Raw genomic sequence first — 27130 nt, forward strand, 5'->3', positions numbered from 1 at the left:
AGAGGAAGAGGAAGAGGAAGAGGAAGAGGAAGAGGAAGAGGAAGAGGAAGAGGAAGAGGAAGAGGAAGAGGAAGAGGAAGCCAAGGGACCTGCAGGAGAAAGGCCTCTTCATTTCATTTGTCTCATCTTGAGAAGAGAGGATTTTTTTTTTTTTCTGTAAGAAACTTGAAAGAAATTGTCCCATGTTTCTCAGCAGCCTTTGATAAGCAATGAGTTTGCATCTTGGACCACATCCTCATCCCCTATAGATGACAGTAAATGACACATAGAGGAGCAAACCCCATATAGCCTCCAAACACCATAAAAAAATATGGCTGCTTCCATACTGGATTTACTAGCACAGACATCTCTACCTCTATGAGCTTATTTCTGTGTGCAAAAGAATGATCAGGCAATTTTTGTGCCCCATTCTTTTTTTTTTTTTTTCTCACAGTGGTTGAATACATCACACTCAATGGGGACAAGGATCTTTGGTGATACCGTGGAGGACCATAAAACCATAGAATGTTTGAGTTGGAAAGGACCTTAAAAGTCATCCAGTCCCATGCCCCTGTCATGGTCAGGATGGCTACCCACTAGATCAAAGATGAGCTTCACATCACAGCATCCTATGGACCATGATTTTGTAAACCTGCAGATCTTCAGCATGACCTTGAGGATATCAAACCTATGCCACTGACACACAGATGGCCAAAAGCCATCATTCCTACCACTTCCCACAATCCATCTCTGTAGGAAATCCTTCTCCTTCCTTAGCCCCTTCCTCTTGAGTCTTTGCACACTGCTGAACCAGAACCTACATCTGCTGTCATTGCTGGTTTGTTCCTTTATTGTGTTTCTTTTCTGTTGTGTTCAAGGAAAATATAATTGAAACCACTGGGTCAGCAGCAGCTACAGCATGTCCCAGCTGTGTCGCTCCTTCCAGCTGGCTAAGGGTTAAAGAGGGAGAAGTCCCTACATCTTTCCATAGCAATAGGATAAGGAAACAAGAGATGATGCTGGAGTGAATTTGCTTATTTAAGACTTTACGTTGCATGTGTTCTCATTCTTTGGTTTGTCTTCCCTGCATCTTTAGCCAAAGGTCAAAAAGATTTTACTTACGGCTTTTGTTTGCTGTGAGAATAAGCAGGAGGAGAGCCTTCCTTGTAAAGCCCTGAGCACTTTTCAACACCATGCACCGATAATATTCACCAGACTACTTCATCCCACACGGGAAAAAATCTGTGTAATGTCTAGAAAAGCTTCCTCTTGCCTCCGAACACATGCAACAGCAAGAGCAGTTGGCATCCCTCTCAGAATGGCTTCCCTCTTTGACTTGGAGAATTTGCTGTGGCTTTGGCATGCAGGTCCTTTAACACCAGTAGGACTCCAAACTCATCCCGAGCATGATGAAATGGCCTCTTCTTCATGTGCTCATCATGACAAGAGAGAAAATAAAATAAAATTGCCCATGGCTAGACTTTGCTAGCTGGATTTTGACATCTGAAAAATAGGGCAGCAGAGCTGTGAAGAACCTGAGCTGGGCACTGGGGAGAAAATCCTCCCTCTCCTCAGTTCTCAGGGCAGGTAATGAGGTGGAAAGGTCACCAAAAGGTTTAGCTCTGCTTGTAAGTGAAAGGGGGATTTGGGGATTTCCACACAGCATTTAGCGAGGGAAAGCTCTGCAAGCCAAGGCAGGTGGAGCCCATTCTCCCTTCTTCCTTCCTGGGAACATCCAGCTGACACAAACCATCACTCCTAATGAGGACAGATCTCTATTGTTTGGGATGCTTCACTTATTTCAAACCGAAACCACATGCAAGCCCTATGGTACTCAAGTATCAGCATCTATTACAAGGTGGAAGAAATAAATCCCTGGCTGTTTTAGCTCACTTCTGCAGCAACTCTGTAGGATGTTTTTTAATTGCTATTGGTTTGTTCACATTTTTATGTATTAGTGTGTTTTTTTCCCTCCTAGGCTTTGAGTCCTCCTTCCCTTGGAGTAGCAGAAAACTCTCAAGCCACGTGGCAAAACAAAGTGATCCTTGCCACAGAGAATATCTCTGCTTGCAATGAGCTTTGCTGCAGAGTCTGAAAATCTGAGATGAAAAGGTCCATTTGCATTTCTATTTGTATGGTCTGATGTTGCCTACCAAGTACAACTGGATCAAACTGCACTTCAGCACTAGAAAAACTATCCAGCATCCTGAACACTCGTGTGGTTGCACTTGGCTTTGGGTGTTGATTCACGGGCAGTGCTCACTGTGCTGAGTGGAGGAACCATGGTTGCAGCATTACTAAAAGTTCAGAAGAGCAAAGCAGTGCTCACTGCCTGGAGAACATGAGCCCAGCAGTCAATCTGTCCATCCATCCATCCATCCATCCATCCACCCCCACCCATACATCTGTCTGTCCTCCCAGCTCCATACTTCTCTTCTGCCACCACACACTTGAAAGTGCAGCACAGTCAGAGCGCAAAATCCCAGGGAAGGAATGTGATTATTCCAAAAACCATTAATTTAAGTAAATGATCATGAGCTCTTTGCTGCTTCCCACCTGATTCATCCCCATCAGAGGCATCCTCTGTGCTCAGCAGCACAACAGGGTTGGGAAATGCAAGTGCTGGGTGGCTTCAATCTCCCTTTTTTTTTTTCCCCAGTTAATTAAATGTAGAACTAATCACATCAAGCACTGCTGTTGTGAGCACCACGTGCTCTCTGGCAGCGTGCAGGCAAATGGAATTCAGAGCACAATCTCACATTTGTGCAGAGTTCCTCAAGCAGAAGGCTATGGAGCAGCAGGCTACTGCACCCTAAATCTGAGAAGTGTGAAGTGGATATTGAGACCCATTATTGGCCATTGCAAAATTTCAGGTGAATCTGGGGTATGGGCAATTCTGTAGTAAGAAGTCCGAATGAGTGAAAGCACACTGGGAGTCATTTCCCTGTAAATAAAAGAAAGAAAGGAACCACCAAGCTGTGTCATAGCAAAGCTTCCCTGAAAATCTCAGAGCTCCAGCCCTGGTTCCAGCTAGACTCCAAGCAGCTGCCTGTGACAGTGATGGATAAACACTTCCAGATTGACTGTTTTCCTGTGAAGGGATCAAATTGCATGTATGGGGAGTGACTGCAGGCCTTATCTTTTTGGTTCAAATCAATACAAACGCACAGCCTGAGCTTTTTAAAACTTTTATTAGCAGAAGGGACAAGCAGTGACCTGGGCTTAGCAAAATACTCCAGCACAAATACTTCAGCCTTGGTCCTAATCACAGCCTTATGTAGCCAGAAGAAAGCTGCAAGAAGCCAACAGAGTAAGCAGTGTTGTGTACCATGTGTACCATGAAGGTCTCAGCAGTAAGGTGAGCCAACAGCAGGTTGTTGCCTGAGGGCTGTTAAGGTCCAACCAACATCTGGAACACGAGAGTCCAACTCACAATTTATTCAGCAGTTTTGGGGTCAGAGTAGCCCATGAGCAGGATTCCCATCCCCGCCCGAGAAGAGCATATAACTTCTCTGCATATAAACCACTCTGAGTGGAGACTGTGACTTCTTCCTCAGCAAGCACACAGCTTGGTACCTTTCTTATTACCTACTCCATTACTTTGAGCCCTGTCTACTTCGTCTTGTTTGGCTGCACACTTCTGGCTGGAGAAACTGGGACTATCCTATGAGGTTATGCAGATGAGATTACTCAGAAAGACAAGTAGATGATGGAAGTGTCTCAACACAAGCTGTGGTGTTGTGCCCTGCATGCTAGCTGGCAGAAGAATACACACTTCTGAATGTGTATGGTCCTTTCACCAATGGACTGCAATTTAAACAAAAAAAAATGGACAGCTCTTTAAATGCTGCCTGAAAGAACTGGTGTTCCTCCAGAGGCAGAAAATGCTATCTGTTGCTTAGGAACAATCTTTATTCTACAAAATGACAATGTGTACTCCAAAGACTTCTTTAAATGCACCCAACATCTTGTCCACCCCTATATACACCACAGGGAGACGTCTTTGTGCTGCAAATACAGCTCCAGTTCCTGGCATAGTAAGCTGTGATTGGAGATCTAGTGTATGTATATACCCCATCCCCAGCTTTGCTGCACAACCAGTGGTACAGCATGAACATTTCTCCTTGCTCATGAAGCACTCGTATTTGGGCAGATTTTGACTGTGTCAGTGTGTGTAGGCATTCCTGAAAACTGAAGCTTATGGAACACTACCATCACACCAATTATATACCCAGTTGTGAATCCAGATATATATACGTTGTTCTATTTCAACAAGGCAAGGGAAAGCTGTTTCATTGGCACTGATTCTTGAGTCAGACCAGGTGGAAACATCCACCAGTGCCCATTGTGTCTCTATGGGGGCTAGCAGGTAAATCCTGCTCAAGATCATGCTATTTTCACATGGTTGTGGTATTCATTGTTGTTGTGCTGGTGTGCTTTGTGTCAAAGAATAAAATGTCCTTGAGCTGCTCAGAAGAGATGCTACTTGAGGACAGACATCCCTTCACTTTGTTCCGTGGTGCTTGTTCTCCCCGCCAGGCACAAGCATCTACATCCAGGCCCAAGAGCAAGCCTGTAGGGGAAGTTCAGCTAAGAGAATCTGGTTTGCAAAGCTGTCTTATCCGGGACTCCAGCTGGGGTGTCTGCCAAGGTGGAGCAGATGTTGAACCGAGAAACCTTGTAAGACACAGTGCTGGAGCTCTTCTTCTTGCAGTAGAAGTAACTGCTGAGGTGGAAGCGGAACTTGTCATGGAGAGAGGCGTAGATGAAGGGGTTGTAGCAGGCAGAGTCATGGCAATCAGGTGGCATGAGACCTGGATGACGTTCACATATCTTTTGTCCAGGATGGTGAACTCTTCGTCAATGTCTCTGATGAAGTTGACGACCTGGAGGGGCAGCCAGCAGACAGCAAAGCAAACTACAGAGACGGTGAGCACCCGGAAGGTCTTCTGCTTCATTTTGCTCCACTTGTCTTGGCACGGGTAGGCAGCTCCTGGGATGTTCCTCTTCTGCAGGTGGTGGGAGATGGCACAGAAGGAGACCGATACTGCCAGCAGCAGGAGCATGTAGGACAAGAGGAGCATCAGACATGAGTACAGCAGCCGCTCCCTCTCCTTGTGCTTCCAAAACTCCTCGCAGATGATCATGTCATGGCCAATGGTGTTGAGATCCAAGTATTGCGTGTGCAGTGAGGTAGGAACCGAGGCCAGGATGGAGAGAAGCCAGATGCAGGCCATGATGCAGACACAGGACTTGCAGCTTATCCTTCGGCGGATGGGGTAGGCCACGACAATGTAGCGGTCAATGGCGATGGCGGTGAGGGACAGCACCGAGACAAACATGGTGGTGGCCTGCATCAGGGTGACAAAGTAGCACATGAACATCCCAAAAAGCCAACCCCGCACCTCGAAGGCATAGGAGACAGTCAGAGGGACACAGGCCAGGCACATGACAAAGTCAGCCGCTGCCAAGTTGCCAATGAGGAAATTGGTGGTGCAGTGCAGCTTTTTGGTGAGAGCGATGAGGAGAATGAGGAAGAAGTTCCCCAAACACGCCACAGCCACCAAGGTGGCGTAGAGAGGGATGAAGAGCGGCTTAAGCTCCAGCAAGAGGTCGAGACCTGTGAAGAGAGGGGCTGAGGTGTTCTGCCAGGAGTCATTGGAGAGTGCCATGGGAAGGGCTCAGCAAGGCAGGGGCCCAACAAGGCTTGACCCTGAAGAGGAGAGAGACTCACTGTGGTTGTTCTTCTGGGCAGAAAGACCAGTCCCCAGTGTCTAATTCCACAAGGTTTAGGTCTCTGTAGTTGCATACCGAAGCTTTGGTGTGGAAAAAACAGGGAGCATGGATAGGAAGTGGTTAACTGAACAGTCTTCCTGCTGCTGTGAGCTGTCTGCTAGGGAAAGCAGCTCGGGATGTGAGATTGCAAGTAACCAGAGCTGACACGCAGCAGGGAAATAAAGGCACCCGTATTTCTTCTTGCTCCCAGTTTCTCGCTGTCAGCCACAGAGAAGAGAGAGGCAGTCTCTCTGCCTCCAGCCACACAGCTGGACAGCTGGGCAGGAGTGTTCAACACATCCCAGCCCACCCAACTTTTCCCCTACCATTACTTCATCCCCTTGGATATTTACTTCTCCACAGTGCTTTCCAGAGGAAAACCTGTGCACTGCCTTCCCATCACTGAGCCAACTCGGCACCCCATTCACTCCCATCCCCATCCTCCCTCTCTCTCTTTCCACACCACTTTGGCTTGTTACCTGCAGCACTTGGTCCTTCTTAGAGTGTGTGGAAGCTGTCCTCAGAACAGCCACAGAGCTCCTGGCAGCAGCAGAACTGGGTGCAGATCTGTTTTGGCTGAAAGTGCAGGGAAAAGCAGAATTACCCACGCTGTCACATTTACCTTTGTTCCCCAGGCTGAACAGCCTCCTTACCCCTTATTAGTTAACTCCCAGAGTTTACTGAGAGATATTTTTTCTGCTTTGTGCTATAATTAAAGCAGCTTCAGGTCTGTGCATCCAGCCCTGGAAACCAAAAATCTAGATGGAAACAAGAAGCAAATATGATCACTGAATTTCCATATTTCAGTTTTTCCATCTTTCCATCCAGCATCAATATGTATATATATATTTGTTTCCTTAAGGAAGCAGGACTCCCTCTGCGGAGCACACTCACCACCGGTAGTCTGTGTGGAGCTTGCCTAGCTCCGAGAGAGCTCCAAGATCCTTCTGCTCGCTGATTGTTTCAAAAGGATAGGGAAATGCATCTCATTCACCAGCTGTTGCTCACCGCAAGTCCTCTCGTTGCTGCAATCCTTGCTCTCACTCCTTATTGTTGCTGTGATGCCTGAGTGCTGTGATTAAAAGCTGGGGAGGAGCATGGCATTCCCACCCGCAGGGTGGGTATTCCTGCTATGTGTGGGGATGGTCATGTTTGTCCCGCTGTTCTGCAGTAAGGTCTCTTCACTGAGTTGGGGGGAACGGAGAGTGTGGGCACAGGGACCATGTGAAGGTCCTTGGCTGCTCTGCCTGAGGGAGGATGATGAGGGTGGTTGTGGGGCAGGGGGGATGGATGTCCAGCTCTGGGATAATGGACACTCAAACTTGGGGTGAGTGTGGTCCTGCCATGGGGTGAAGGAAAGCCAAACTGTAGGTCAGTGAATGGCCAAATATCAGGTGATGGATACCCAACACCCAACCATGGTGTGAGGATGGTCCAGACGTAGAGCAAAAGCAGCTATGGTGTGAGTGTAGTCCAGTTTGGGACAGAGGGCAGCCATGCGGTGTTGAATGCATAGCCATGGGGTGAGGACAGCTGTTGGATGATGGGCACCCAACTACAGAGTAAGGATGGCACAGTCATGAGATGAGAGCAGCCATGGGATGAGGGTAGGACAGCCACAGATCAGTGGATGCCCAACCAGGGGTCAATAAATACCCAACTATGGACCAATGGACATCAAACCATGGGGTGATGGATTCTCAAATGTGGGGTGAGGGTAGTCCAGACATGGGGCAATGGACACCCAACAGTGTAGTGAGTGTTGCCTAGTCATAGGGAAAGAACAACCATAGGGTGAGTATGGCCCAGTTGTGGAATGAGGAAGGCCAATGGATGAGAGTAGCTATTGGGTGATAGCAGCCATGGGGTGACAGATGCCCAACCATTGGGTAAGGACAGCTCATCTGTGGGATGTCGCAATGATGGGCCAAGGACAGCCCACAGCATGAGAGTAGCCAGCCATCGGTCAACGGGCACCCAACCATTGGATGAGCAAGGCCTGCTCAAGGGGACAAGAGTGGCCCAACTATGAGATGATGGTAGCCCAGACAGTAGGGACCACCACTGGGAAGAATATGGTACAGAGATATAAGGCACAGCATGTATCCCACAGGGCTGAACCCCAGTGCACAGCAGCACCTGCGCTCAAAGAGTGAGACTGAAGCCAGGGGAGCTGCAAGGAAGAAGGGGCAGAGGCTCCAGCTGTGTTGGAATCATGCAGAGATGTTGAGGCAGGTGGAGCCAAGTCCCTAGTTAGATGCAAAAGGTCACAGCAGAGCTTTATTTAGGAAAGGATGAGCCAAGCCAAACAACTTTTTTTTTTTTTTTTAATCAATCAATCAATCAATCAATCAATCCATCCCCCCTTCCCTGTGTCATTGTTGGGGCTTGGTAGAATGTTTTTCTCATGCTAAAAATAGCGATTAAAGGGCTTTTTGGAAAAAAGAGATTTACACTTTACCTTCAAAAAGAGGGAGTCATGTTTTTGGTCTTTTTTGGTGTAATACAAGATCTGCAGTTGGTGGTGAGAGGGTTCCCATGCCTTGGGGTTGTGGTGTGAAGGAGCTTACAGGCCAATGGAAGAAGTGATGGAGCTGCTCATGAACTGTATATGGAGCAAGGAAAAATTACCTCCCCAAAAATGTGAGTACTAAGTGCCGGAGAGCTGCCAGCAAGGAACTTTAGGGATTCACATAGGGGGGAAATAAACATAGAAACCAACAGAAACATACGTATTTTCTTCTGACTGGGAGTTATTTGCAGCCATTTTGTGACTCTATCTGCTCCTCAAAGCTAGTGCTGGAGGAGGTCCGGGGGGGAGGTGGCAATGGGGATGTTGCAATGTAAGGAAATCTTGATGTGAGAGGAGATATGTGTTGTCAGAGCCACATGCATACCTTTTGGCAGCTGGGCTTTGCTAAAGTTTTGCTTCAGAATGCTTGCAAACCCAACTGGCGTGCAAAAATGTAAGCTGAATGAGTAGAGAAACAGACCTCACAGAGCAAAGAGCAAGGCTTAAATCTCTACCATCTCATTTTTCTGCTTTTTTTTTCTCCTGGACTTACACTGGCTACCACTGGAAAACTGTTTATTTTCTTCCCAGATCTGGTGTTTATGGGATAGATATTGTTGCAGAAATGAGATATCTGGGAAACCCTTTGTCCATCTCAGTGCGCTTCCCATTGCGCTGGGGCTAAGGTCAAGATCTTGTAGCGATGCCATTGAGATACAGTGGTGTAATGAAATGCTGCACAGCACCTGCAAAATACTAGTAACTGTTGAATGCTGAAGCATATGCAAGTGCTACTACTTGTTTTGGGGCTGCATCTCTTCTTTGTTAAAACCTCTCTTCATTTTTCCCATCCTTCTGGTCCCATCTTGTAGCAGCCAGAGAGGGCTTTCCCACTTGGAAGTGGAAATGGACTTTGGAAATGATTCCCAGATGATTTCATCCTGGTGAACTGATGTATGGACCAAGATTTTAGAAACATGTAGAGAGATTCTAGGGCTGGGAAAGACTTAACCTTAGTGGCTGTTGATCAATGTGTTGTAGTTATGCCATACGATCTTGATTTCAGTTACAAGATCAAATTCATAGCAAAGGAGTTCCAATGAGATCTGAGAGGCTGCCAAGTGGCAAAGAATCCTATCAATGTCCATTGACTGCTGTAACTGTTTTCCTTTCATTATGCAATAGCACTATGACTAACTTGGTGGTAATGAGCTGAAGTTAAAGCCAGGGACCATTGAACTGTTGACCTCAAGGGCTGATGTTTGGCTAGAGCTGATTGGTGACCATGAGCTTTGGTTTCATGCAGCATGGGGATCCCATAGTGATGGACCAGGAAGGGGGAGGTCTGGGGAGCTCAAAATGTACTCCAAAATCACCTCATTACACAGATACCTGTCTCTGTGCTACCAACAGATTTCAGCAGCAAATTTGGATCAGAACATCCAAGTGACCTGACTTCTCTTGGGAATGGCAGGAAGAGTTGGCCAAGGGGATTTGTATTTGTGGCTTTGGACTTAAATCCTCTTTGCTGCTGGGGTTAATTTTATAGTCTCCCAAACTGGACTAAAAGCAGAAAATACGTGGGAGTTCAGCCAAAACCTCAGTGGATCTCCAATGGTCTTGATCACTCAGTGTAGGTTGGGGGGTTATGGAATGACACACCAATCCCCACGCACTCCACAATTAGGAAGTGCAGGGTATCAGAGCTGCTTGTTTAACATGGTTGGGTATCTGGCTGCCAGATCCAAAGCAGGTCACTGCCCATCAGCTCTGTGTCTGATTTCTTATGAAAGATCTTTTCACCTTCATGTTTTATTTAATTAAGAGAAAATTAAAAAATCATCATCATCCGCTGCTAGAATTTAATTTTTATTTATTTGTTTGTTTTTTTATTTTTTGTAGGAATGGAAATTCTCAGAGCAGTCCTAGGAGAAGTTCAACAAAATTAGGACTTTTGGTGGGAGAAGGCTGTAAATTTGCCTCTGTCTGATGAATGTGGATCAGTGCTATTGAAACTGGCTAAGAGCTGGCTGTAAAGAGGGGCACTCATCCCACCAAACACTCAGCAGGAAGAAAATAATCTCTGCTTCCATAGCCTGGCCGGGAGCAGCCGTTAATTTTAAAGTGCAGAACATTCTGATAAGGAAAGCAGAAGGCTCTTAAAAGATCATTTTAGATGAGAGATGTGGCTTCAACATGATAGAAAATAATGAATTACTGCTGGCTGGGATGGACACATACACCCCATGCTGGCCAAGGCTTTACCCCACACATCCTTACCCTGGAAGAGCCTTCTCTGACCTAATCTTTATCACTTTCATAGAGCTGTAGGATAAATCCCTCATCCCAGGTCTCGTATTTCCCCTTGCCAGGAATTTTTGGCTCTGATTGGATACAAGAGGTCAGGCTAGTAGGTTCAGATCTGAGTTTGGAAGCCGCAGTCCTCATCCTCAATCCTCATCCACCAATCAGCAGTGCTTTTTGGAGCACCAGTTTTGGGGTGTCTGCAATGACATCCCTGTGCCCAACCTACCCTGCATGGCTGATGACAGGGAATGTGAGTTTGCTGTGGTTTCCATCCCCTTTTTGGGATGAATGTTGTCATCTCTTAGAAATATTTGTGGGTGCCAGGAGTTCACCATCTGTTAGCAGAGATTACCCAAACTGACTTCTGGAAATGTCCATCCTGGCCACCTTTCCTACAAAATGGCCATCACAGCGTGGACTGCGGCAGCACTCTTAACTCAAAATCCTAGATGGCCTGCCCATTAAAGAGGAGCGGAATATTCTTATACTTACTTATACTTACTCATTATACTTACTTTCATACTTACTCATGCTTTGGCTTGATGTCATCTCTTTAAGCACATTGTGAACCACCTCTTTTCCCTGTATTAGTGCATAGGAGCTCTTGGGAAATTTTGGAGTTTAGAGAAATGTCCTTTCATGCTGAGAACTGACATTAAAAGGCACAGATAAGAAGGGCTAACATGTGATTAGTAGTTTCTCACACTCTAACAATGACAATCCATGTTTGATAGTATGTACATGCTTGTGCGTAGTAGTCTGAACACACTGCATTCAAACCGTATCACTGATGGTTTGCTTTCCTCTATCACAGTGCTGTTATCAGCAGCTCTTCCTTTGTTGCTGTTGTTGCTGTTTAGATGGGCACATCCCCCAGTGTGTGAATTATTGCCACCAATAAGAAGGCAGGTGTTGCTGTGTAAGGAAAAAAAATCCTTAATGGAAATGTTGCTCACACCAGCGAGGCTTTGTTTGGGAGCTCAACAGCTCCCAATTCCTATTATAAACCATAATATTATCATCATTATATATAAATATATTAATTATAATATACGTAATTATAATAATAATATATATAATTATATAATTATATATAATACATTGTATATATATTATATAATATATTATATATATTATATATAATTATATAAAATATATAATATTATTATCAATATTATCATCATATTATAAACCATTTCCTATTATAAACCATAACAGCTCCAAGTAATATTCTCACCAGTGAAATCACACATAACATCAACAAATGCACACATCACACCTTTTCCATATATTCTGTTTGAGCTGTATTGTAAAAAAACAGTCTTAGAGTATGAGTTTTTAAGTACAGATAATCCCAAATCTGATTCCCTTTAGGTTAGTGTTTCCAAAGTGTGGTTTATCTGGCAGCTCCCAGCACGTGTTCTTCCAAACACTGTGGTGCCTTCAGTGGATGCTGTCTCTTTCCTTGAGCAATAAAGGATTTGGCTACTCAGTTGTCAATATTTATATGTAGTCAAAGTTTAAAACTAGACTGTTTGTGTACTTATAGAATCTTTAAACTCCTGATTTGTCTTTTTCAGTCCTAATGTTTACATCCCCATTGAGTCAGACAACCTTCAGAGCAAGCCTGCAGATTGATGGGGCTGGACTCACTGCTTGATTTGGATGTGGTCTCCAATTAAATGCCAATCTATTATCGTTTATGTTTTGGCAGGTCTAAGTCTCTGCTGAAAAGACAATGCTGCACTGCTTCAGGACCTAATTTACTGTCTTGTGCTGACAGTATCAATCAACAGCTACAAACAGAAAACTTGTGTTTCTTCCTGCATGATAATGTAACAAAACCATACTGCATAGTTCTCTGCCAGCTTTCTTAGCCATGCCAAAACCGGTGAGTGGAGCTGATATGACACTGCAGAGCCATTACATGGATCTGGGACTTTAAATGTTTTGGTACAGTTATTATGAATACATTTCTAGCTCAAATAACTTTAATGGCAATAGACAACATAATATAAAGCATCTTCACTCACTGCTAATGGCAAGAAAGAAATGTATTGACTGCAAAATAGCTTGGGTTCAGAAAAAGAAATTGCATCTTTCTCTCAGCACGTTCAATTTCTGATAAATGCTCAGACGTGCCTTCATTGTAGCTTGACAGCACAGGTGAGAGATGGCATTTACAGTGCTGTATCTGAATACAGCAAAGCAGAATTATTTTTAAAGATAAATGAATAGAGGCATTTGAAAGATGACAAAGGAATCCTTTTCAACACCACCAAAGCTTTGTGAGCCTTGTATCATTGACATTCAGGTGACTCACCGTGTTTCTCAAATGTTCACGTTTGTTCTAATGGAGAATTACGTGTGACTGCTTTAGAGAATGGTGAGGCTGCAGTGGGTGGTTATGGCACAAAGCTAATGGTGTGGACAAACACCCAGTCACGACACTGAAGAAGCAGCAACAGAATAACAGCCAGCAGTGAATGAAACAGCACATTTATAACTAACAGAGATAGGAAACAGTGAACGTGATAAGCTCCTTTTAAAAGTGTAATTTCATACACAATGAACAATCCAATGTGCTTAAGCTACTAGAACTACCCCTCCAATTTCCCTGGTAAGAGCTTTCTTTATCTGACAGAAGATGTACGCTGCTTCCCTCTATCGACCTTTAATGTCAACGTTGTTTTATCTGTTCTATTCTAGACCATTATGTTTTCTGATGCTTCTAAACAACTGCTACAGTTCAATATGCCTCCTGATGAGTTACAAACAATTCACATTCATGCCAGAATGATTTGGTTGCTAACACACTAGGACTACATCAAAAAAAGGTTTCAGTTCAGCAAATTCTGTTCCACTCTTGTCCACAAAAAATGCCAGTCAATATCCTTGGAGGTCCAGTACTGTTTTCTTGTTGGATTTCATTTCATTGTCTTTAAATGGCTGACAATTGGCACTCATTACACCCCCACCCTCTTCCTAGCATTACTGTTGCTGCACACAGCTTCATCAGGGTTGGACAAGAGACAGCTCTGTGGCATGGTTGCTGCATATCTCACTGCTCAGCAGTTGGATGCTCTTCTTCAGTTTCCTGTTTCTCTACCTGTGATTCTGGAGGGATGAGGTACTGTACCTCTTCAGCGTTGATGGCCACTTTATCAGGTTGCAGCCATCGCTTTAGATGCTCCAGGGTGCTGAGAGAAAGCAAAGACACAACAAAAGATAAAACAAGTAATAAAGCTTCACAAGGTATGATTTAGACTAACTAGGGAAGGTTAAGGGGGAAATATAGGCAGTACACCTACATCCTAGAATGCTAACAATACTACAGAAGTATGTAAATATATACTAATATACTTAATCTCTTACAGCCTATTTCACAATAGCTGGTCTCATGGAAAAGACCAATTCTGTCTTCATTTAAATGTTGACTAAAACTTAATATAACTCCGAAATGTGTGCATATGCTCATCTGCCAAGAAGTGACACAATTCATTCAATCCTTGCATAACAAAATTAACTTGCTCTTGCTCTTCTACAATAGCAGAAATTTCGGTAGTGTCCTTGAGATTGTTTGTGCACTTAAAAGTTAAGGTTTGCTTAATTACACTGCTGGATGAGCTTCAAATAGCTCAGTACCATTTAAGGGTGACCTCTAACTTCATTTAGTCAAAGTCTAGCAATGAAAACATTTTCACGGCTAATGTCCCCAGCCTTTAAAAACAGAGTAGAGAGAACACCTCTGTCTACAACTTGCTTTTAAATATAAATCAAGTTAACTGTCAAAGAAAGAATCTAAGACCTATTATAAACATAAATTATTTTTCATACTTGAACTCCAAAATGAGCTTAAGTAGATTCTTCTTAAGGGAGAAAGATAATCTTTTTTTTTTTCCAAATAGAAGCAATCATGAAAAATGACAGCTCAGAAAAGAGAAATATAGAGACCATTATAAGTAATTGAGAATGTAGATTGCTTTAGCGTCTAGGAAAGGACTCTCATCTTAATTCATACATCATCTACAAAAGAGTAATGGGTGAGAGAGGAAGCATTGTAAGAGAGGCACTGAACTGAGAATCATGAAATCAAATTTCAGATCTGATATCAACCCTGGAAAGAGCTTCAAATCCCACTTGTTTCTGAAGCAGTGTTTGTCTAGGCCCTCACAAAGATGCAGGGAATGGTCTGAAGTTCACTGTTAAAAGCTAACCCTTAAAAAAGGGAATTTGAGACCCATTAAGACACTTCCCCCCTACCCCAAGTGCGACAAAGGAAATTGTCAAGTAGGTTCCAGTTGTTTCCTTACTGGATCACCTAGGTAAGAGGAATGCAAAAAAATAAAATAAAATAAAATAAAATAAAATAAAATAAAATAAAATTCAGTACACAGCTTTGAAAGTTCAGTCCATACATGTCCCATGTGTCCCTCTAGTGTGACCCAACTGGCATTACCAAAGCTGCTCAGAAAGCCTGTGTCAGTCTAGCAAATGTGCAGTGAGACCTTCTGTCACAATGTCATATTGCAAGTTGCAACAATTCCTTATTGATCTGCTTATTACCTCTCATCAGATTCATGTCCCTCTACGTAAAATTCAGACTCAAACTTCTCCTGGAGGAACCTGTCCCAGCATTCCTTCTTAGCTTGTGACAGAGTACGCAGCATGTCCTTGGAGGTCACCTCTTCAGACAAACCTTTAATTCTCATCAGCTTTCTCTCTGTGAAGAGGCAAATCAGAGCTCTTTATTATATTTTTCTGAGGGAAAGGAGGAAAAAAACCCACAAGTGTCTGCACTTCAATATCAAAAAGGTCAAATTAACATTTCAATACTTTGTCTTCATAAAGTAACTTTTTTCTTGCATTTGAAGTCTGCATGACAGTATTTCCTCCATGTAATTTTAGGTGACTCTTCAGAAGGAAACAGAGTGTAAGCAATCAGTCCACTTTGCCCACTTCTTAGCTTTAATGACTTTTCCACTTACTACTGAGTTTTGATGAAATTGCACAGAAGGGTACTGATCTCAAATGCACTGTGTTCCCACAATTTCCACGCAAATTGGCATGGAATAGAAATCACACTAACTGTAGTATGAAATCCAAATAATGCCCAAACTGAGGGGAAAAAAACTGCAGTGAGCACAGCAGTATTATCAGTAGGATATCTCAGAGCAGAACATGATATTGTGAGTTTCTCAGCCACAGGTTACAATGAAAACAGTGTTCTTAGCAGACACAGTGCGATTCAGCCACAATACACAAAGCTGCAAGTAAGCAAATTTAATGAGTTTCTCCCATCACAAAATCTCTTTATAACAGATTCTTCCTTAAATTGGGCCAGCTATTAACTTGTACTCACACTTTTTACAAAAAGGTGTATGATATGTTAGTTGAATTGCAGTAGCTCACAACAGAGCAGCTCTCCTGTGACTCTTTTTGGAGCTTGCCCTGTGTTACAGAATTGAGCTGTCACTGGAAGTATCTGGCTCTAACAATTCTTAAGACCTGAAATATCATTATCTGCCCAAATATATTGACAGGCTGATGGTACCATTCCACAATTGCTAATCCTGGCCATGTAGAAAGCCACAACAACTTTATGCTTCTGCTGGCTTAACCAGAATACACAAAAGAAAGTTTATGCTAGAGTTATGCTTTCATCCTGACTGTATGAAAACAAGTACAGATCTAGTCTGAAGCCTGCTTGTGAAAATTTATCCATTAGCATTTTCTGAGCACATTAGAACTGCAGCAACAATTAATACTAGAAGAGCAAATTCTGTCTTGCTGCTATGGCACCTTTGATCAGATACCAAAACCTCTACTTAGACTGTTGTTTCACAGAAAGCTAAAACAGTAACAAAGTCAACATGGAGGCTCTGGCAGAAATAAAAGCTTAAAATCCACTTCTGCCACACCATCCCCATTTCTCCTGGCCTGTTTCTGCATGCAGAAACGTCATACATAAGCCAAGCACATGGGTGGCTGCACTGAGAACCAGATTATAAATTGACCCAAAATAAAAATAACTCCACAAAAAGGAAAAAGCAGAAAAGAGCCATAACAATGAATATTTTACTATGACTGGATGAATAGCAGCTGAACTGTTAGAGCACAGAGGAACCCCAAAGGCTTCTCCTAACAGGCAGCAGGAGCATCCTTCCTGGAACTGACTGCTGCTGTAGAACATGAAGAGATCAGGAAATTATTTTAAAAAGGGTGGCTAATCCATGGCCTTAGAGATAATGACTGCTGCTTTTAGCCGTGCTAGGATGTTGACTTCCCTCATATCACATGTTTCTATTAGCTTTTACACAGCTAACGATCAATTTATGGTTTTATAGATTATGCAGGAATTAAGCAATAGCACTGAGATTATCTGTATAATCTCCCATATGTTAGAACAAAGATTCCAGCAAACATTATTTAGAAAGCATCTTTCCTGATTCTGTCTCCCCCCAAAAATCAGGTCACAGAATTACTTGACTTTTTTTCTTTACACTCAGAAACATCTAATTATTTCTTGGAGCCTCAGGAGACAAATGCTGGCAATACAGCAACACAAAGGCTTATAATGATTTCAAAACACGTTTCCCCTTCCCAAGTCAGCAACAATGGAAATACACTGCACCCTTCCAGTACTTGAGGGGAGCTTATGAGCAGGAGGGGGACCAACTTTTTACACAGAGAAATAGTGATAGGACAAGGAGGAATGGCTTTAGACTAAAAGAGGGGAGGTGTAGCTTAGATGTTAGGAAGGAATTCTTTATTCTGAGGGTGGTGGGGCCCTGATACATGCTGCCCAAAGAGACTCTAAATGTTCAATCCCATTCCCATCCATCACGCCATCCTGATCAAGTCCCAAGATCTGATGGATGTCAATCCTGCCCACAGCAGGACATTGGAACTGGATGGGCTTTAAGGACACTTCCAAGCTAAGCCATTTTATTCTATGACAGGCTCCAGCTGTGTTTCTCAATTCCACTAATGCAATAACTGAGTGTGGAGCTCTGTTGAGTACTTCTAAGCTGCAAAAACCAACCAAAGATGTGAGCAGCGCCCCCTCTGATGCCACAGTTGTCAGCAGGCACCTCAGCCTACCCAAAGCTTTACCCAACACTCACCTAGGGATGCTAAATACACCTCCGAGTCATTCAGGGGCGCCCAGGGCTTTGGGTTTGGTTGGGAAGGGACTCCATTGCCCTGGCTTCCTCCGTTTTTGTAGGAATCCAGGAATGAATCAGTGAAGGCCTCACTGGCATCCTTCTGGTCTGGATGTGGCAGACACGAGCAGATTTCAGCCCAGAGGTCCTCGCTGGGCCTGATGACCATGGAGTTGATGCTCTCAATCGTTCTCATCATGAAGGCCTGCAGGGAGGGTACAAGTGGCACACGGTGAGAACGACTCAGTGTCTCTCTGCCTCTCACCAGCCACTGCCTTTTGCCCAAACCACCCCAGTGGAGCACTGAGGGACATCTCATAGCTCCTCCGGAGCCTCCCCTCACAACGCAACACTTACACCCTTCAGGGCCCGAAGAGCCTCTCACGGTGTTAGGCCGCAGTGTTCCGGCACCCCCTCGACTCCTGTCACCACAGCTCTCCGGGACGTGGTTGTTCGGGTCACAGCAGAACCGCTCCAATCGTCCCCCGGCGCCTCAGCACCGCCAACACGGGAAGTCACAGCGACTTCTGGCAGAACGCCGATTGGTACCTGAGCTCAGCCAATCACCACGCTCCGACCTCTGATTTTAACCAGTCACCGCGCTCCCCCGGAAGCAAGGGGGGGGAAGGGCGGGGGGAAGGGCATAGGTTGGAGGGTTGAGGGTAGAGTGACGCTACTTCGGCGCCATCTTGGAAAAGGGCGGAAGTTTTCCCGCTAAACAGTCACGGCCTGACAAGGAAGTGATGGGAATAAGCTGGAGGCTTGAGGGGAGAGTGACGCCGCTGCGGCGCCATCTTGACAAAGGGCGGAAGTTTTCTTGCGCAGCTCAGGCGAGGGAGCTGTTACATTTGGCAACGGGCAGCGGGGCACGGTGAGGCTGCGCGGTGAGTGCTGGTACGGCGGGGAGCTGCAGGGGTGGGGGTAGGAGTTGAAAGTAAGACAAGGTTGAGCTGTGGGGTGCTCCCGTTCTTAGGCCGGCCGTGGGATGAGTCGCCTGCTGCCCTGTGTGACGTTGGCACTGATGGGACTGCTGTTCTCTAGAAGCATGGCCTGGACCTCCAGCGGGAAGACGCACCCCGAGCTGGTCAACAACCTCTATAGTGAGTGCAGAGCGTGTGCTCGGGGCTGTCTGTGGGTATTCTGGGTGGGTTGGTGGTTGGTCTTTGACTTGCTACTGTGCATTTAAGCCCTGTTTTTGTTTTTGTCTGTATTCCAGAAAAAGGAATCATTAAATCCCAGCGAGTCTTTGACGTGTTGCTAGCTACTGACAGAGGGCACTACATCAAATATTTCCCATACATGGATTCCCCTCAATCTATTGGTGAGCAGCTTGCAGTATCACCGTTTGTATGTTGTTCGTGCTGATTGAGCTAGGCACGATGGCAGAGAGGGGCTTGAGGTCGCTCTGAGTTCTGTGTGCTGGCAGCACTCTCACCAAAGCAGTGGGTGAGTTTTTAAGAAGAGCAGCTCTCATCAGTATTTCAACAGTGGGATCCAGAGGAAGGAACAGTATAGACTGTTCAAAATGTGTGTTGTTTGCTCTGAATTTGACTTGTGGAATAGAAACAAGCACAGCCTGTGATAGTTGCAGAGCATTCTGATTAATGAGTTGAGGGTAGAAGTTGGAATAGTTGAGAACTGAAGCAGTGGAAAGCTATCTTGGTCTCATTAGTTATTCTACAGATTAGGAGCCAATGAAGTGCTTTAATGAGGCAAAAGAAAAATGTTTTCATGTTTTTAGGGAAAGGGGAGAGAATTACTTGAACCTTTTCACTGTTGCTTCTTTGTCACATAATTTTTGTCACCTGGCTTCCTTTTAGGATACAAGGCTACAATCAGTGCACCACATATGGTGAGATAAAACTTTCCACTTTTACCAGAAATTAAGGGAATTTTTTGTACCTCCTCTTTTTTTTTTTTTTTTTTTTTTTTTTTTTTTTCCCCCCCTCTAATTTTACTTAATTACTAGAGCAGAAAGGTGAAAAAGGTCCCATGGGCATGGTATCAAGACTGTTTCTTTAAGTACTATATATGTGAAATTTTTTAATGTTGACTTAAAAGTATGTTCTGGTAGAAATTCCATGTAACTAAGGCTAACTGTTAGCACTGTCCAATTGTTGCATGAGATTGCTCTTTTTGTTGCTTCATGTATTATTGCTGAACCTTTTCCTAAATGCTATTCTGTAAAAAAGATATCAAAGATGAAACACTTCTCTCACTCAGCATGTGTCAGACAAAATGCTTGCTGTGCTGTGTTTAAAGCAGAGCACCAAATGCGTGAAACAACATAATGAAAAGTTATAGGAGAAAGAAAGTAGAATGTGATGTTTCACGCTCCTGTGTTTGTACCAACGCAGCATGCCCATGCACTGGAACTGCTGAAGGATCAGCTTGTGGAAGGTGCGAAAGCACTGGATGTTGGATCTGGAAGTGGATATCTCACAGCTTGCTTTGCCAGGATGGTAAGCTCAAATGACTGCATTCCTAGCAAGCAAGGTACCCCAGGACAGGTAGCTTGCTATAGCTGGCATGGAAAGCACAGAGGGAAGGAGTGAACTCTTCCTAAGCTAGCTTGTAGTAGTGACAAATACAATAATTTCCAGAGTGCATATTGTATCTGCTAATGTAACTGGGACTATTCAGCCTTAAAACCATCATGCCACAGTGTTTGCACCTTCTTGTTCTGAAACTGCTCTTAAGATTCTTTTTGGAAATACTTCAGTCCCTACAGTAACTTGTCATATAAAATGTGTTTCTGTACATACAGGATGTACAAAATATGTCTGTATTTCTATGTACTGGGAGGTCTATAGGTGTATGTTTGCTGTTTCCTTTTTAGGTAGGCCCAACAGGGAAAGCTGTGGGCATAGAACATATCAAAGAGCTGGTAAATGAATCCATCAGAAACGTCAAAGAAGATGATCCAACTTTGCTCAGTTCTGGCCGTATAAAACTCGTGGGTGAGCTCTCTGGATGCCTGTCCTCTCCTGTGAACGTGCATTAGCTCTGGCTGTCAGCAGAGCTCTGCTTGTTGAAGCAATTGCTCCAGTTCGTGTTGCTGCTTTCTACCTGTCGGTAGAAACCTCTGGCTAAATAAGCACAGTGTAATAGTGGCTCGAACTCTAGGATATAAGCAAATAGCATTCACTGCTGTGGGCAGTCTATCTTCTAAATGTCTTGTACCTATCTTATTCCAGGAAGAGATATTCTTTAGAGGAAAGTGGTTGTTCACATCCAGGATTTGGTTTATTTGAATAAGTCTGCACATATTTTTTGTTTCCCTTTGTTTTATTTTAATTTGTCAGCTCCTTCAGTGTCTGGAATCTCAAGACTACACAAAACCACTGTGTTACTTAAAGGCCCTTCTGGCTTTGACAATTCTAGAAATCTCTCCTGGTTTTTAAAACGTAAACCCATGCTATGTTTTTAGCAGACCGGTCAGTGCTCTGATTTGGGATTTCAGATTGCAGTCTTGCTACAAAGTTTTCCTACTCTAGATTTCAATGGAAAGAATTTAGATTTTTGTATGATGTCTGAACAAAAGTCATTTCTGCATGCTTATTCCTCCTGCAGTTGGAGATGGCAGGCAGGGGTACCCTGAAGAGGCTCCTTACGATGCCATCCATGTTGGAGCAGCAGCACCAAAAGTTCCACAGGAGGTAAGAGTTAATGATACAGTTACATGCCTTCACTAGGAGCCACGGTACAATTATTAATTAGAGAACCACTGGAACCTTCCTTTTCAGTCTGTTTTACCTACAGCTGGCAAGCTTGGCTGGCTTTTGTTGTACATTTTTTTTTTTTTTTTTTTTTTTTTTTTTTCTTCCTGATTTCTCTGCTTTCCAGTTGTTGAATGAACTGAAGCCAGGAGGACGGCTGATACTGCCTGTTGGTCCTGAAGGTGCAAACCAAGTTCTGATGCAATACGACAAAACCAGCGATGGGCAGATAATTGAAACACAGCTGATGGGTGTGATCTATGTTCCTCTGACAGATAAGGAAAAGCAGTGGCCTCGGTAAACTTTTCTTCTCCCTTGAGCAGCGTTTCTCCTCCCAGCTCTCCTTGTGGGCTTGTTCTCCTTGACTGCTGGCTTTGCTGAGAGATCCTGGATTCCTGGCAGATGCTGTTTGTAAAAGTCAGAAGAAAGAAGCTTGGCTAGGAAAGCACAGCAGGAGAGTAGAATGCATTTTCTATTAGATAAGAATTGTAAACAGAAGACTTGAACCCTGTTGAATTCTGTCACTGAACTGAAGGCAAATGCATGGCAGTAACAGTTGTTTTCTTTGCCTCAGGGATGAATTTTGACAGATGGAAGGATATCTCTAAAGTCACCTCAGAAAGTTCATGAGTGGGACTTGTGGCTGTAGATGGTCTGTGCGGCTTTGCTTTTTGAGTGGAAGCTGTATCAGTGGATGCACTTAGTGCTGTTTTAATGAGCTTGTTATGGAGGAATGGAGAAAAATGATGTTTCTCCAGCAGATGCTGTTGGAGGCAGTGTCTAGTTCCAGTGATTCGATCCAGATAATTCCAGATACGCTCTCTGTAAAGCTACAAATAACATCTATTGACAGAGAATTCCAAAAGCATACAGGCATACTTAAAACTTCACTAAAAATACTCTTTAATATTGACTGCTCTGCCTCATGTTTGGAGAAAAATAAGACACAATGCAATGACCCACCCTCATTTGTTCAAGTTTAATTTACAGGAGTGCGTCTTCTTCCTGTTCTTCCACAACTTACTTAAAGCTGTGGTAGCAACACTGCAAATTTTGGGTTGAGAAAATCCTGTTTTGTTCTTCTTTGGGGTGGGCGAGGACAGGTGGGAAGGGTCCCCACAGGAGCTGTTGCAGACTGGAGCTCAGCTCCGTGCCGCTCTTGCCGGGTTCCAGTGCGGAGCCTCGCGGCGGCGCCAAACTATGGGGGCGTGGCCTCGCGGCGGCGGCGGCCCGATTGGCTGCGCGGCGCTGCGTCACGCACTGCGCCCGGGGGCGCGCCAGAGCGCTGTGGGGAACGTGTCTGCGCTCCGCGCTGCGGAGCCGGGATAGGAGTGTGCGGTCGCTCTCTTTTCGTGGCGTCATGGCCGAGCCGGAACCTGGCCTCAAAGCCGTAGTCGAGAAGATGGACGAGGAGAAGGAGACGGCGGCTCCAGCCCCAAAGAAACGGCGCTTGGCGGCCGGGGAGCGCTACGTGCCGCCGCCGCGGAAACTGAGGTCGGGGGTGAGCTTCAGCGCGGCTCACTTCGCCGAGACCTCGTATTATTTTGAGGGAGGGCTGCGCAAGGTGCGGCCCTACTACTACGACTTCCGCACTTACTGCAAAGGCCGCTGGGTGGGCCGCAGCCTCCTGCACGTCTTCAGCACCGAGTTCCGTGCTCAGCCCCTCGCCTACTACCGCGCTGCCGCCCGCGCAGGCCGCCTTCGCCTCAACGAGGAGCCCGTGCAGGACCTGGACGTCGTGCTGAAGGTGGGCGGCTCGGCTCCGGGCTGGGAACCGCCGGTGGTGGCATCTCGAGGGTAGCGAGTGTGGTGTGGGCACATCGTTAACCCGGCTTGGGAGATCGCAGCTGGGCCTTCCCGTCTAGCAGCGCCTCGGGCAGTGCGTGCTGGGATGGCTCAGGTTGGATTCATTTTAATAGAGTGACGAGGAGCTATGGTTTCCCCAGCACTGGTAGTGTGCAAGGCCAGGCTGGATGGGGCCCTAGCCAAACTGATATGCTGGATGGGCTTTAAGGTCCCTCCCAACCCAACTATTCTGTGATTCTGTGATAACTGCTTGTTTTCTTTGCAGAATAATGATTTTCTCAGGAATACAGTGCATCGCCACGAGCCTCCAGTCACTGCCCAGCCTATCCAAATCCTGGTGGAGAATGATGAGGTGGTGGTTGTAGACAAACCGTCCTCTTTGCCGGTGCATCCCTGTGGCAGGTTTCGTCACAACACTGTCATCTTCATCCTCGGCAAAGAGCATAACCTGAAGGAACTGCACACCATTCACCGCCTCGATCGCATGACCTCAGGAGTGCTTATGTTTGCCAAGACAGTGGAAGTCTCCAAGAGGATTGATGAGCAGGTTCGGGAGAGGCAGGTGAGAGATTTTCTTGGGTTTTCTTGTGTGGTATATTCTTGAAAAAGGTTAAGTCAGAAAGTCAGGAAAATTTTTGGTCTAAATAAGCCTGATAATCTGCTTATGGTTATCTAGTTGTACTGAGTGTAGAAGGATTCTGGAAAAAGAGACTGAGCAAAAAAGTAAAGGATACTGATAGTACTAGATTGAAAGGGGACTGTATCCCTGTGAGACTGTGGGCAGAACCATGGGATGGTTTGGGCTGGAATCACAGAGCTGTAGGAGTTGGAAGGGACCTCTGGAGATCACCCAGTCCAATCCCCTGCTAAAGCAGGTTCCCTACAGGAGGTTGCAGAGGAGAGCATCCAAGCAAGTTCTGAATATCTCCAGAGAAGGAGATTCAACTGCTGTGGGCAGCCTGTTCCCTTTAAAATTTATGAAGATTCTCTCATTTCTATTTCCACAACCATAGCTGTAGGGTACAAGCTTCCAAGATTTGTTTAAATGCACTGAAACAAAGGTAACAATTCAAAGCACTGAGAGGTGACTCTTGAATTTAATATGAGGAAAATAGTCCAGGCATTTGTTCTTGAATTCCCAACATACTGGGGAAAGTGTGAGATGAGTTTGGTTACGTAGCTGACTTTTTTTTTTTTCTTTGGTTCCTGTTCAGTTGTAATAAAACTCAAGGATTAGATTTGCTACGAAAGTTTTTGATAAAAGAGGGAACTAACTAGGATGAGATTGAAGCGTAATCAGACCCAGAGACAGTATTCTGTTCTGACCATCACTCTTCTTTCTCCCCATAGCTGGAAAAAGAGTATGTCTGTCGTGTGGTGGGGGAGTTTCCAGAACATGAAGTCATCTGTGAAGAGCCCATTCTGGTTGTTTCTTACAAAGTGGGAGTGTGCCGTGTGGACCCCAAAGGGAAGTGCTGCAAAACCATCTTCCAGAGACTCAGTTACAATGGCAAGAGCAGTGTGGTCAAGTGTCTTCCACGTACGGGGCGGACGCACCAGATCCGGGTCCATTTGCAGTATTTAGGATACCCCATTGTCAATGACCCCATCTATAATATGGAAGCCTGGGGGCCTGAAAAGGGCAAAGGTGGAAAGATTGGTAAGACTGATGAAGAGCTCCTTAAGGCACTAGTGGAGGAGCATCGTTCCAAACAAAGCTTGGATATCTTGGGTATCTCAGAAGAGGACTTGAATTCTAATGCAGAGAACAATGACTCTGGAAATTCAAGTGAGTGCGCAGAATCTGTGCAGGCTGATCCTGTGATTGAGAACTCCTGCCTTGCTAAGGACATCAGGGGTTCTGAGACAGAAGAAGTAGTAGCTTACCCACTGAACTTCAATACTAATATAGAAATGCTTGAAAAAAATACAGAACTGGGCTCACGTGAAAATGAGGGTAGGCAAACAGGAGAAAAAAGTTCAGAAGAGAGGGACCCTTTATGCGTGGAGTGTAAAATCACAAGGCGAGACCCATCTCCCAAGGAGCTGGTGATGTACCTACATGCCTTGCGCTATAAGGGAGCGGAGTTTGACTATTGTGCCAAGATGCCTGAATGGGCAATGGAGGACTGGGAGGAGTGACAGAGGACGTGACATCTACGGACATGGTTCCAGCGTGGCCAGAAGAGCCTTGTGAAGACCTAAAGCTTTGTTGTGGTTGAGGTGAACAAATTTCCTGTGAATTGAGATGGTCTGGGAAGACTTTGCTAACAGTAACTGTAAAAAGGCAGGAAGATGGGGTAGTAACACTAGGATTACATTGTCCTTTAGTGAACACCTAGGGAACCCTTGGCACAGGGAACTTGGCCTCTCACCTCAATCTGTTTTGGGTCTGCTATTAGTTATCTATGCAGATAATTTAGTATGTACACTTAAATTAAGCAGTGGATTTTTCTCTCGATCTGCTGTGTTGTTCTTGTACTGTACAGTAAGAGCTGCTGTAATGTTCAGTGTACTGGGTGTCGTACAAAAAACTGCTTGTATTTTGATTTTACTGTCAAGCTGATTGAAACATTACCCCTGAGAATGCTGTAAGTCAAACCAGGGAGTGCTGTGAAGCTGATTTGTTTATTCTTTGTCAGCAAGGTGGACTTCATTTTGAAATTACTCTTATGGAATTCCTTCGTACAGTTACTTTATTTAAGGTTAGTTACTCAGGGAACTGATCTGTATATTTTTGAAGATACTGGTCCCAAGATTTTACCCTTCTGAGATTTACAGGGAAACTGGTGCACTAGATTTTGCCTTCATATTCTGCCCTCTCCCCTGTGATCATCATATCTTGGAAACATTCAGAATCTTTTTTTGATAAATCTATTATCTGTAACCCTTATGCCTCAATGAAAATATCTTCATACATGAAAAAAAATCCAAGGTAGAAAGGTCAGTCTACCAATTCTCACTTTTTTTTTTTTTTTTTTTTAGCTGTACTATAGGCAGATTGTTTTGGAATGGTGCGTGTTTTTAATATTGCTTCATCTGTGCTTCAAGGTAACGTTTGGCTTTAAAGAAAAATAAAAGCTATTTTATGGGTTTTTTTTTTTTTTAAATATATTTTATAATAACATTTCTGGGATGATAAATATCAGTATCATTCTAATTTTCATCAGTGTTTCTATAGTTGCTTCTTGGCTTCTGGGAGGGTGATTACAATCATTGTATTGTCTCAGGTGTTTGGGTTTTTTTCTCTCTTTTTTTTTTCTTATGTATGCTCAGAGGTTATTACCAGCTTTAGCTGCAAGCTCCTGGGCAGAGCTGTGTATTTGGTGTCCTCTGCACCCATTCACGTAAAGTGTGCACATAAGGTTCTACAAATCTTTACTATTTTAGAAACATTTTCCTAGGTGAATGAAGAAATCTGTAAGTCCTGATGCTCTTTAGCAAGCATAGCAAAGACCTGCTGGTGTACGGATGGTCTCTCCTTGTCATGCTGTGCTCTAAGAAGCTTTATTGCCTCTCAGCCTCCTAAGACACACTGGGAAACTCTGCTTCGTATCTGCCCTTGAGTGGGGTGCTAGGAAAAATTGCTGCAGGATTAAGGTTTGCCAAGGCCACATGAATAACCAGCCTCCTAGGCAAGGCTCCAAAAATCACATGATACCTTATGATGTTACCAGGACTTGTGCACCAAAATAGAACTAAAAAGTGCTTATTTCTTCCACTGTTCAAAGCTACAGTTTGACTTTTTTTTTTTTTTTTTTTTTTTTTTTTTTTTTTTTTTTGCTGTCCTCTTGCATGCAGCTGTGGAATGATTTTTGTAAGAGTCTGCTCTTGAGCTATGCTCTTCTACTCCTTGCCAAGGGACT

The 27130-nt window shown here is 44.5% G+C and overlaps 4 protein-coding genes across 7 annotated transcripts; 2 read left to right on the forward strand and 2 right to left on the reverse strand.

The window, feature by feature from the left end:
- Positions 1-4569: 4569 nt before the first annotated feature.
- LOC122170092 (prolactin-releasing peptide receptor-like) lies at positions 4570-5651 on the reverse strand. The gene is given in 2 exon segments (XM_042836714.1): positions 4570-4769; positions 4772-5651. Coding segments are annotated over 2 exon segments (1080 nt in total).
- Positions 5652-13056: 7405 nt separating this feature from the next.
- On the reverse strand, positions 13057-18298 carry CCDC32 (coiled-coil domain containing 32). Of its 2 annotated transcripts, XM_042836765.1 has the most exons (4): positions 18099-18295; positions 17701-17944; positions 15140-15296; positions 13057-13773 (listed from the first exon to the last, which is right to left on the reverse strand). In XM_042836765.1, exons 2-4 carry the CDS (start codon positions 17936-17938, stop codon positions 13635-13637), a joined length of 534 nt encoding a protein of 177 aa, XP_042692699.1. In that variant the 5' UTR covers positions 17939-17944; positions 18099-18295; the 3' UTR covers positions 13057-13634. The 2 variants fall into 2 exon arrangements, with proteins under 2 accessions (XP_042692699.1, XP_042692700.1); XM_042836766.1 differs by lacking the exon at positions 13057-13773 and having other exon boundaries at positions 15136-15296; positions 18097-18298.
- A 225-nt stretch (positions 18299-18523) lies between these two features.
- LOC122170124 (protein-L-isoaspartate(D-aspartate) O-methyltransferase-like) lies at positions 18524-22421 on the forward strand. Of its 3 annotated transcripts, none has more exons than XM_042836762.1 (9): positions 18524-18623; positions 18713-18839; positions 18956-19060; positions 19560-19591; positions 20097-20201; positions 20579-20699; positions 21313-21398; positions 21586-21755; positions 22033-22421. In XM_042836762.1, the coding sequence occupies exons 2-9, from the start codon at positions 18725-18727 to the stop codon at positions 22043-22045; spliced, it is 747 nt and encodes a 248-aa protein (XP_042692696.1). In that variant the 5' UTR covers positions 18524-18623; positions 18713-18724; the 3' UTR covers positions 22046-22421. The 3 variants fall into 3 exon arrangements, with proteins under 3 accessions (XP_042692696.1, XP_042692697.1, XP_042692698.1); XM_042836763.1 differs by having other exon boundaries at positions 18531-18633; XM_042836764.1 differs by having other exon boundaries at positions 18539-18610.
- Positions 22422-22731: 310 nt separating this feature from the next.
- On the forward strand, positions 22732-26359 carry RPUSD2 (RNA pseudouridine synthase domain containing 2). The gene is made up of 3 exons (XM_042836775.1): positions 22732-23205; positions 23530-23826; positions 24615-26359. The coding sequence occupies exons 1-3, from the start codon at positions 22819-22821 to the stop codon at positions 25404-25406; spliced, it is 1476 nt and encodes a 491-aa protein (XP_042692709.1). The 5' UTR covers positions 22732-22818; the 3' UTR covers positions 25407-26359.
- The last annotated feature ends 771 nt before the right edge of the window (positions 26360-27130 follow it).

The sequence above is a fragment of the Centrocercus urophasianus genome, unplaced genomic scaffold, assembly GCF_019232065.1.
Source record: "Centrocercus urophasianus isolate 14NV4802_14NV808 unplaced genomic scaffold, USGS_Curo_1.0 seq_63, whole genome shotgun sequence".
Lineage (NCBI taxonomy): Eukaryota > Metazoa > Chordata > Aves > Galliformes > Phasianidae > Centrocercus > Centrocercus urophasianus.

Excerpts from the sequence above, each read along its gene's own strand:
- CCDC32 (XM_042836765.1), bottom strand. The coding sequence starts at position 17,938 with ATGATGAGAACGATTGAGAGCATCAACTCCATGGTCATCAGGCCCAGC. Across the intron at positions 15,297-17,700 it reads GGTGTATTTAGCATCCCTAG|AGAGAAAGCTGATGAGAATT; the intron begins GTGAGTGTTGGG and ends GCCTCTTCACAG. Across the intron at positions 13,774-15,139 it reads GGACATGAATCTGATGAGAG|CACCCTGGAGCATCTAAAGC; the intron begins GTAATAAGCAGA and ends GCTTTCTCTCAG.
- LOC122170124 (XM_042836762.1), top strand. The coding sequence starts at position 18,725 with ATGAGTCGCCTGCTGCCCTGTGTGACGTTGGCACTGATGGGACTGCTG. Across the intron at positions 19,061-19,559 it reads GGATTCCCCTCAATCTATTG|GATACAAGGCTACAATCAGT; the intron begins GTGAGCAGCTTG and ends GCTTCCTTTTAG. Across the intron at positions 20,700-21,312 it reads TGGCCGTATAAAACTCGTGG|TTGGAGATGGCAGGCAGGGG; the intron begins GTGAGCTCTCTG and ends TTCCTCCTGCAG.
- RPUSD2 (XM_042836775.1), top strand. The coding sequence starts at position 22,819 with ATGGCCGAGCCGGAACCTGGCCTCAAAGCCGTAGTCGAGAAGATGGAC. Across the intron at positions 23,206-23,529 it reads ACCTGGACGTCGTGCTGAAG|AATAATGATTTTCTCAGGAA; the intron begins GTGGGCGGCTCG and ends TTTTCTTTGCAG. Across the intron at positions 23,827-24,614 it reads AGCAGGTTCGGGAGAGGCAG|CTGGAAAAAGAGTATGTCTG; the intron begins GTGAGAGATTTT and ends TTCTCCCCATAG.